The sequence below is a fragment of the Pterocles gutturalis genome, unplaced genomic scaffold (genome assembly GCF_000699245.1).
Source record: "Pterocles gutturalis isolate BGI_N339 unplaced genomic scaffold, ASM69924v1 scaffold24600, whole genome shotgun sequence".
NCBI lineage: Eukaryota > Metazoa > Chordata > Aves > Pterocliformes > Pteroclidae > Pterocles > Pterocles gutturalis.
The window spans coordinates 6801-17882 of NW_010141523.1; the positions used below are offsets into that span (position 1 = coordinate 6801).

The 11082-nt window shown below is 36.8% G+C and overlaps 1 protein-coding gene across 1 annotated transcript; it reads left to right on the forward strand.

Annotated features, from left to right (window-relative positions):
• Positions 1-464: 464 nt before the first annotated feature.
• On the forward strand, positions 465-9803 carry DDX10 (DEAD (Asp-Glu-Ala-Asp) box polypeptide 10; the record flags this gene model as incomplete). The annotated part of the gene is made up of 8 exons (XM_010084062.1): positions 465-525; positions 745-875; positions 2430-2588; positions 3026-3146; positions 4288-4477; positions 6635-6761; positions 7989-8151; positions 9719-9803. Coding segments are annotated over 8 exons (1037 nt in total), but the record flags the coding sequence as incomplete, so codon positions are not given.
• Positions 9804-11082: the final 1279 nt, after the last annotated feature.

Sequence of the window (11082 nt, forward strand, 5' to 3'; positions counted from 1 at the left end):
AGATCATCAAGGAGGTGGAGCAGGGCAGTTTTCCCCATGAGGACAGTCAGGCAGAAGCACAGGTTGCCCTGGGAGGCTGTCCAATCTCCAGCCTTGAACGATTTCAAGACTGAACTGGAAGAAGCCCTAAGGAGCCTGATTGACCTCAGAGCTGACCTGCTGTGAGCAGGAGGTTGGAGCAGAGGCCTCTTTAAGGTGTCTTTCAACCTGAATTGTTCTATGATTTCATGATGGTCTGAGCTTTCAATTGTGCTATTGGTCTGCATAATTAAAGTGTACTAAACAGTTTATATTAGAAGAGCAGTTTGGTTTAAGTCAAGCTAGTATAGATTGCCTGACCTGCTAACCTGGATCAGGTGGTACTAAACTACTACGTATTTATGTTAGCAGCAACTTAAAGAATGCAGTTTAGTTTCCCTGATATGCTTAGATTGTAAGCACTGAGTAATCTTACTTTGTTTCAGATAAATGCAAGTGAAATTCAAAGATTTTCAGATTTTCCATTGTCAAAGAAAACCATAAAAGGTAAGGACAAAAGTTTTTGTTGGAAAGTATTTTAAGTAAAAATGAATGTATTGTTTATCTGCTTCTGAAAAATTGTTTGCTTTAAACTAAGTTCTAGATAAGTATTGCCATGTACAGTGTTTGCTGGGCAGACAAATACAGCTCTGGGCAAGATAAAAATAATTTTTTTTTCCTTTCACTCCCTCACCCTCTCTTCTCTTCCCTCTCTGCCAATACTAGGATTACAGGAAGCTCAGTATCGTGTGGTAACAGAGATACAGAGGCAAACCATAGGTTTGGCTTTACAAGGTAAAGATGTACTTGGAGCTGCAAAGACTGGATCAGGCAAAACCTTGGCTTTTATTGTTCCAGTAAGTAACTTGCATCCTTCTATTTGTACTTAAACCAAGTTATTCAGGAAGTATTTGATGTCAAACAGCTTAGATTAATAGATCCTGGGGGAAGGGTTATAATTCAACTGATCTTGATGTTCCAACAAGGCCAAGATACTAATTAAATGAAGCTGCTTGAGGTTCTGGAAGAGTTATACTCTTGATCCTAGGCATAGTCTGACACTTAGAAATTCCATTTTGATCCTTACGTTAGTAGACTCCAAGTCATTTAGCAAGTGCTTTGTTTTTCTCTCAGGAATCTCTTTTCCTGGTGCAACTCTAGTTGTCTGATTCTTTTAAAATTTGAAAACTAAGTGTATGGAGTAGAATGGTGAAATTTCTTCAGTTCCTTAGACTTTTTTTAGATGAGTGGTTTTCACCCCTTTAAAATTCCAGGACTTAGACTTTTTAAAGCAAACTTGAGCTTAATGATTGTGGACTTCCATTTCGTTGTTGTCTTTTTCGATTTCTTAGAAATCACTTCCAGGTGCAAGGAGGAAAACAGGATGAAAACCCCTATCATGGATAATGCATATTTGACTGGTTTACTCAAGCCATCATGCTCTGCTTTTAATTTCTTCAAGTTGAAAGTATAACTGAGAAGTTTGCTTGCTTAAAGTGCACATACATATAAGTGGATACAAACCCCATCCTGTTATGATTAGATAAAGGGAAAAAGAAACGTTGTTTTGATTATGGGTGTTTTTTTTTTTGGTTTAAACATTATTTGCATTTTTGTGAGCATGAATTTCTTTGAAGCCTATTCTGTCAGTAACTGGGAACAGTAGTTTTGAATACCCTCTCTAGTTGAGAAGATTTATGCTTTATGCTGCTTTTTTAAAAAAAATTATTTTTTATTAGTGAAGAATATAAAAATGTGTGTGGCTTCAAAAGATAGTCTTGTGAACTTGAGAAACAAAAGCGAGATTGCTCAGTCTAGGAGTAGAATCTTTGTGTTAGGATTAGCTGACTAAGTGTTTCTGCAGGGTGAATTCATAAGAAGAGGACTATAATCCTGGTCTGAGGTGTATGGCAACTTTAGTTGGAATGCTCCATATACTATATATATGTGTGTGGACAGTACTACTTCAAGTCTATGATGAGAATTAAAGCTGCAATAAGTGACTTTCTTCTAGTTGCTTGTTCTGTTTCTGGTTCCCACAAAACCTTATGAGCAGGGAAGTTTCTTATGTTTTTCTACATCTGTTTTCTATTCTTGTATAAATGATTAAGGCTTAATTTCCAGAATTTAGCAGAGTAGGATTAATTATGCAGTAAAATGTTTATGATTTACTACCCCTTACTGTCTGTCATTGATTGGTGTGGGGAACTTTGCTTCATCAAGTGTCATTGACATCAGTTTGAACTGATATATAATCAAACTACGTGAAATGTATACTGATGTTTCTTCAAGTCATTATTTTAATTAGTATGGCTGTATCTTTTGTTTCCTGGTACTCCTTTGTTACAAATTTTTTGTTACATATTTTCCTTCTGAGATATATATAATGAGAATACGGTAATTTTTTTCAGGCTTTGGAACTCCTGTATCGCCTTCAGTGGACCTCGGCTGATGGACTGGGCGTTTTGATAATATCACCTACCCGGGAACTGGCGTATCAAACCTTTAAGGTTCTGCGTAAAGTGGGAAAGAATCATGAGTTCTCAGCTGGCCTTATCATTGGAGGAAAGGTGTGTCCTGTCTCAGAGTGTGCTGTATGGAAGCATAAATGAGTGCTATATTAAGTGCTAGTTTAGGAAGGAAACCCTGGAAATGAAAAGTCGGGGAAGAGCTTAGTTAATGGGAACTTATCAATGACACGCGTTTTCCTGTCGTGTACTCTGTGTCTTTTGAAGCTTTTACATGTTTACAGTCTTTGCTGTCCATGGATGGACATTCCTGCCAAGCCTTCCAGGACTATCCTGTTAATTTAGATTATTCTGAAATGATTTTTGCTCAAGCCACAAGTGTGAGCATGCTGAAGAAATTGTGATAGCTCCATAGAAAGAGGAAACACTGATCCTTGACTATACTTTCTAAAAACTCCCAATAGGTTAAGGTGGCCTGACCATCATACTGAGCTTCTAGTGTGAACAACTAGAGCTAAGCTGCTTTAACCCCTTTTCAGGATGTGAAAGAAGAGTCTGAAAGAATCCACCATATAAATATGCTCATTTGCACTCCAGGACGGCTTCTACAGCACATGGATGAAACTTCCTATTTCTATGCATCTGATCTGCAAATGTTGAGTAAGTTTTTTGAGTACTTGAAAGTACTCAGAAGTATTTTGTACCAGTTCATAGTTGTGTGGAGCACTTCCTTGGGTAGAAAGTTTATCCGAGTCATGGTATGTAGATGAAATGGCATTTAAGTTCACACTTGTACAAATTAAAAAAGAAAACAGCGTAACCCCTTTCTTGCGTGTACTTTCTGTTGAACAGTTGCTGAGCATGCCTTCCTTAGAATGATAAGAAGTAGGTGAGTCACTAAGGAACCCAAATGTAGAGTCCTATATAATCCTTTAGATCTGTCTTGGCTAACACTGGCCTTTCCTTTCTGGCTATGGCTCCTGTGCTTTTCCTGACATGATCATTAACTATGTGGAATAAATATCCATTGCAGTGTGTGTATTTTGGGCCAGTTCTAAAAACCACTTTATTTGAATTTTAACACACATCACTGCTCCTTTCATTGTTTTGTTAGCATTGTTAACATTGCTTCTTTTCATCCTTCCAACCTCAATAAAAATTTCAGTCTAATGAAAAGGTTTGCCTGCCACTGAGAACTGCATAATCTTTACCATAGCTTGAGGAACTTAGAAGCAATTAAGGTAATGAAGCTGATAAAATGTGAAATTGTGCCCACTACACTTAGTACAATTCATGGCAGTTAGACAAGAATTGCATTAAATGTCAGCCCTTTTCTTAAAGCTTTGTCTCTGCGCTAGCTCTGTTTATACCCTGTGTTTCAATTATAAATTTGGCTTAGGTACAGGAGAGTCTGTTTTGCTCTGTCATGAGTAGTGCAGCACTGTTTTGTATTCCATGCTTCTGTTTCAGTAATAGGACAGGGAGTTTGTAATTTGCAGTTTGTCTGCAAGCTTCTGAAGTGTTTACTTGAAATGCTGGTCTTATATGCTTCAGCATGTGAAACTGAGGGGCTGTAGTGCATAGATGATGGGAAATGCTATGACTTCGTTGTGTTTTCTTAAAAACGTTTTATGGAGTACCTGTATAGCTAGGGAGAGTCCTGTTATATGCAGTAATTAACTTAATCTCTGCTTTTTAAGTAGGCATGTATTTTTGTACTGTATGGATTTGATGTATGATTTTTTTTTTTAACATAAGTGAAGCTAAACCCAGGTTTTTCTCAAACTATCTCTCAATTCAGTTCTTGATGAAGCTGATAGAATTCTAGACATGGGGTTTGCTGATACAATGAATGCAATCATAGAAAATCTACCTAAGAAACGCCAGACCTTGCTTTTTTCTGCAACACAAACAAAATCAGTGAAGGATCTTGCACGGCTGAGTCTGAAAGATCCGGAATATGTTTGGGTTCATGAGAAAGCCAAATTCAGGTATGTTGGGATAATTTTTTTTTTTTCTGAGGGGGTGAAACATATGATGATCCTACCTAATTGCTTTTCTGACTGTCAGTTCCCTGAATGAGAAGTTATATCATGCATCCTCCTTTCTGCAATGTCTGATCCTATTGTGTGCCTTCCTGAAAGCAAGGAATTTCCAGATGAGAGGGTACTAGTTCCGAATGATTCATTACAGGGAGGCTGACCCTACACTTTGTTTGTGGCTCCTCAGGCAGCTTTGCAGACTAGAAATTTTCTTCCTCAGGACCAAGGCTCAAAGTCGGTTATAGTCTGGATGGAGTAGTGTCCTGGCTGTATTACTTGCTTCTGATTACTGCTTTTGTGTTGTTTGGCTTCCTTGCGTCCTGTGAATGCGTACTGTGCAGAACCACCAGATGGGTTGCACAAATAAATTCTTCTGTGCCATTGATAAATGTGGCTTCCTAAGAAAATGCTACTCTGTTAGGAAAGTGCAGAATGACAGTCTCGTTTCTGTATTCAATATTAGGTGCCCAAAGGAAAGCATGTGGCATTAGTCCATGTGCATTAAGTCTTGTGGCTTCCTGATGTGCTGGGATTACTGTGCACGTGAAGTAAATTTGTCATGCCATACAGTTTGTATCAGAATGGAAGGACCTTGCGAGCAGTGCAGTATGTGGTCTGACAAGCTCAAAAAAAGTAGTGTGTCATTAAATGAAAAAAAAAAATGCTTGTTGTTTTCTGGCATGTTTTTTTCTTTCGAAATCTAAGTGAAGAACATTAATATTTTGCATTTCTGTGGGTTGTATCATCTAAGTGTCAAATTGCATATGAATGTGTATGTTTTTTGCTGCTTTTCTATGAAGTATGCGTATATTTCCATATATAAGATGGAGGAGGAAGGTGAAGCACAGTGCTAAAATGGCTTTCCCAAGAGCAAACAAGAAATCATCAGCAAAATGAACAGCAGAACCAGGCTGAATCCTGAGGCAGTTTTAACTATTTGATTTAATTATCTATGTATTGTACTGCAAATAACTTTGTTTTATCAGTAGTACTATCAGAGGCATCTTAAATAGGCAGGACTGCCTGAAAAAATTGTGTAGTTAATAGCCTCTCAGCAGAAGAGTATGTACAAGCCTAGTATATAGTCTTCATTTTGAGGACTGGCTATACATCTGTTTCACTGATCTCACATTTTTTTGTGAACTCTATTTTAAATTACATTTAATTTAAAAAAAATATTTGGGAGAGTGCAATTAGATAATAAACTGAATTTTGAAAAGGCTTCATTTGTATTCAAAGTGTTCATTTGTAGAATTGGCTACCTTAGTATACAATTGGTTATTGCCTCATGAAATTACTTTCCTCTGAAGGACTTACAAAGCAAAAGGTGCTCTGGCATAATTCAAATTGACTAGCAGAACTGGAGCAGTGTCTTGTAATTTCATCCTCCCAGTTGGCATCTTTAATAAAATAATTTTGAATGCTCTTCATCTGTTTAGGGAGAAGCAGAGGAACTGTGAGAGATGAGCAATTAGATGTATTTCAAGGGCAAATATGTCAAATAATTTTTTTCTTTATTTTACTTTGTAAAGAATGAAAAAGTGAGTTAAGATGACTATTTAGAGCTTTACAAAGTCACTTTGCCTGTCAGGGTGTAATCTGTAGAAGTGCATCGGTGCTTTTTTTTTCTGTGTGATTAGGCTGTGCTTTGACATAAACTTAAGCACAAATGATGCTTTAATAGGACTAATAGACAAAATTGTATCTTAAGGCAATTTGAATGTCGCTGCTTAGACATGGAAAGAGTTTGGCTCGCTAGTAGCAGATGAATTAGAAGTAGTGTCAGAAGTTATCCCTTCTTCTCCACTGGCTTTTAGTAAGGAAATTGATTCATCTTTCAAGAGTAGCTTTCTAGTGGAGCTGCTAAGGCTTGTTCCTCAAAGTGGGAGAACTTTCCAGTCTGACTTTTTTTTTTTTCCCTCTTCTTTTTTTTTTCCTTCTCCTTTTTCTGGGTATTTGTCAGACACTCTTGACTTAAAGGACAGGCAGGTCTGTCGTTATTGTATGCCTGTGTATCCCGTTTCTTCCCTTTTTTTCTTTCTTGTTTTAACGTTATGGGAACTAATGGTATCTAAATGTACTTTTTTGGTGGGTTTTTTTTTTTAGTACCCCGGCAACTTTGGATCAGAACTATGTTGTTTGTGAGCTTCATCAAAAAGTAAACATGTTATACTCTTTCTTGAGAAGTCACTTGAAAAAGAAGACCATTGTGTTTTTTGCAAGCTGTAAAGAGGTATGGCTATTCCCCACCTTCACCTGTAGCATTTTAAAACTATTAAAATTAAGATATTTATGTAAATGTCAAGGTATCAAAGAGGTGACATTCTGGACTAGTTTGCAACAGGAGATCAGGGGAAGAACCAAACATCACCTTCTCTTGTGGGAAAGTCATGCAGAGCCTGGCTGCTGGGAAGCTAAGTGATCCAGGCTTGATGCAGGAAGGTTCTGGAGACCTCAGTGTACTCAGCCATTTTTATGCTCTGCTGTTAAAATGAATGCTAAAAGTTTTGTCACTAAGGGCCAGCTATTTCAGTTTTGTCTCATGACACATTTCACAGTTGGCTTACAGAGTATTTTAATAGTTGTACCTACTTTCTTTACAAGCTTTTAAATCTGCATGTGTAAGAAATTATAATAATGAAATGGTGCAGGGAAAGTGTTCTTTTTTTAATGATTATATAGGAAGTAATCCTTCAAATATCTACTTGAGTAAAATGACTTGGGACTGTTCTGTTGAAGTTATTTGTATGTGTTTATATGGCATAGGTATTTATTCCTGCATGTATCAAATACTTTACAACATAAGATGGTGTAGTAAATATTCATTTCAGTTCTTCCACTTGTACAAGAGGTTACAATATTTTTGTTGTTCTGCAGTTGGCTGATGAGTACAGTGAGGTGGTAGGCTTAGTTCTACAGAAATTCTCTGAGCTGCAGCTGTTACTGCAATATGCACAGTTTCTGTAACTATTTTCTTAAAAAAAAATTAGGTAGCTGCCTGCTATAAAATAATGCTGCATCAAGGTACTGTATGTAAGAGTAAACGTACTACTTTTATAAGAGAAGCTTGAAGTAGTAAACCAAGACTGTGTAGGCTGTTTTGAGTGCAAGCATAAGACACTACACCCCTCCAGTATTGTCTAAAAGCAGTGCTTCTGATGGAGTTTTAGTACTTCAGTCCCTTGCATACAGCCTAACTAGTCAAGTCCCAAGTCTTGTGATTACCTACCCTGGTTCCTTTTAGGAAGTGCTGTCAAAAGGCAAACCAATCTTGTGCCACAGTTAATTTCCTGTTTTAGTACCTGCCATGTGACAAAGTCTCAAAGTAGCATCTCTTGTCTTCGATGTGGAAAAAAGGGTATTTTATTTGATGTGCTGAGTGACTTGCTGCATACTGGATATGATCTTAACAAGTTTAACGTTGCATGGCAATGTTTTTTTCCCCTGTATTGTTGGGTAGGTCCAGTATCTCTTCAGAGTGTTCTGTAAGCTTCAGCCTGGTCTTCCTGTACTGGCACTCCATGGCAAGCAGCATCAGATGAAGAGAATGGAAGTCTACACTTGTTTTGTTCGGAAAAAGGCAGCAGTACTTTTTGCTACAGATATTGCAGCTCGTGGCCTGGGTATGTACCCACAGGAGCAATAGTTGTTCACAAAGTGATGATCTAACCCCATTGAGACTTTGTCAGACCTCATGTTCTGAAGACCAGCCTGATTTGTAAGAAATGAAGCTGTAGTTTGCTTAGGAGCTCATTAGGGTATCTCAGAAGAGATAGGCTTCTTGGAATTCTGCCATTTCTTTACTGAAGAAGCCCACTTCATTTGTGCTTATTTTAATTTTTGTCCTAGACTTAGGTTGTCACTAGTTTTGTGATGGTGTTTGTTAGTAAAATAATCAGTGGAAGCTGTGTTTTATTTATTTGGGTTTTTAAGTCTGTAGACAATCTAGTTTTTCCAGCCATGATCTGTGACAAACATCTGGAACAAGAAAAAATGGAAATAGTGATGTATTTGTTTACTACATCACTTAAGGCAAGTTTTCAGCAGTTTTAAGTATTTCTGATGTGCCTGTGTATTGTGGGTTATTCCAAAGGGTATGAAAAATTACTAACCTACTGGTATGTGGAAATGAAAACATGGAGAAATTTTAATGTCTGAACTACAAAGGGCATTATAGGGCTGTATTCTTAAGGAGGCAAAAAAATAGATGAGGGAAAAAGCAAGAATATTTATAGGACCTGTTTTGGGTTGAGTTTCTTTCTTTGTGTCATTACCTGCTGAATTATGATTTACTACTTTATGTTTTCTGTGGATACTTTGGACTTTTTATTTTTTATAGTACTTGGGGCATTTCAGTATGCCACAAGACTTTTCAGGAGTCTAATGGTTCTTTCAGATAGCAAACTCCATTGTCCAAGATGTAAGGTTTTGTCAGTATACTAGAAAAGGAAGGAAGGTGCTCTGAAAACTGAAGGCAGAAATGAAAACTGTTTATCGTACCTTCTACACTGCTGAAATCTCACTAGTGAGGATCTAATGTGGATGTAGTTGGTTGGGTTTAGCCTGTAGGTATAACTGTGGAATACAACTTGATCAGGAAGTAATGCTAATTTACTTCAGTGCAAAGCATGCTGCTGTTGGATGAAGTGCAGCAGTTAGAAAATGCCTATTAATAATATAATTCACATTCAGTGTTGACTTCTTTGTCAGGCTTGGTCACCCCCTCCCATCTTTGAGAGGGGCTATAGTATTTTTGTATGTGGACAGCTGAAGTTGTGCTGTCTTGCCACAGCTAGCTTCAAACCCTGGTGGTGTAGGATATTGATACTGTAGGTGAAAAGGAGGACAGATATATTTAATAATTAAATGTAGTGATGTTTTATTATCTGTGTGACACAAAGCATGCCTGTACTTGTCAAGTGTGAAATTATGTTCCATTCAGTGCGCTGCCATGATTTACGAAATTAAGTCACCATTAATTTTAGCTTTCTTTGATGAAGAGGATGATTGTTTATGGTATGCTAATACATGCAATTAATTTAGTTTTATTTCAGGGGTTGCACCCATTGTCTGTAAATTTGTTTAAATAGTTCTTATAGGAATTAATGCTCCAAAATAATACGTTGCTCTTGAATAGGAGGGTTTTGAGTACAGTGAGCTTAGGTTTGACAGATTTTTTTCTTTACACAGATTTTCCAGCAGTGAACTGGGTGATTCAGTTTGATTGTCCAGAAGATGCAAACACGTACATCCACAGAGTGGGAAGAACAGCCAGGTTTGTTTTTACTTTTACATTAATATTTCATTAATAGTTTAAAATGACTAAAGACTCCCTTGAAAAAATCAAGATACAAATTGGAAAGAAAGAAGGGCTGGTATCAGCAAAAGACCCTTTTGATTACTTAAGAGTAATGGTTTGACTTAATAATTTCTTAGTGAGCTTCAGAGACTCCTTACAGCAGATGGAAAAAATATGCCCAGTTGTTTAATCTGATCAGGGAAGTTTAATAGTGAGGAAGCAAAAATCTTTTGCACTTGGCGGAATTCCTCAAAGGCTGAGTTGAGGATGTTTGTGGGTGGGAAAGCTTGTTTTGCCACCACTGTTTATAGGTAAATAAGGCTTTAGACTGTGGATTCAATTTCTTTGTGTCACTGAAGACTCTTCAAAAGAATGGAAATATTTCTTCCTTATTTTAATCTTGGGAGGAAGGAATCACATAATGTAAATTACAGATTCAAATTTTTATTTTTCTAAGTCTTTTGTACAATTATATTCTTAAGGATAGCTTTAGTTAAAATATTTGTGGTTAAGCCTTTATGACAGAAAGGAGTTACCCAGATACACTGTTGAAAACCTGGTCCTTGATCTATGAAGTAGATTTTTAAGAGAAATGGGAGTTGTTATTGCATATAATTCAGTAGATTGAAAACTTTATGCAATTATCTGAAGAATGAAATGCAAGATCTGGCATTATATCTTGTATATAATTTAATCTGTTTTTAGTAGTGTTTGCATTATAGTTGGTTGTCAACCTAATGACAGAACAGTTTCTTAGAACAGGACTTCAGCACTCTTCACTATAGGAGTTTGAAATCTGTCTTTCTGGATCAGATGGCATTAAATTTTGGTGACTCTGTAATAGGAGTGTGTATTTCCACTTTCGGAATGTGGAAGTTCTAGCTGCGTTTTCATTGTAGTTGGTAACATTTCTGCCCCTTTCTTTCCCGTGTCCTACATTTTCCTATCTATCTGTTATAATAGAAGGGAATAATACATTTTTAAATGCTTTTGGAAGAAAACCGTCTAGGAACAAAATCAGAAAGTGTTATATATAAATAGACAAAAAGTAGGTGTTTGCCTAAATTCAAAAAAATGAAGATGTAATTTCATGCATCTCAATTAAGAGAAGAACATATAGGCTTAGTTACAGTTCAGTTTTTTTTTTTTCCTTCTTTAAATCCTATGTGAGTTCCACAGAAGGCTTGTGATTTTGTCTTTATGGCATACTGTCATCATGGAAGGGAAAACAATATATTTGTCACTGTTTAATTGT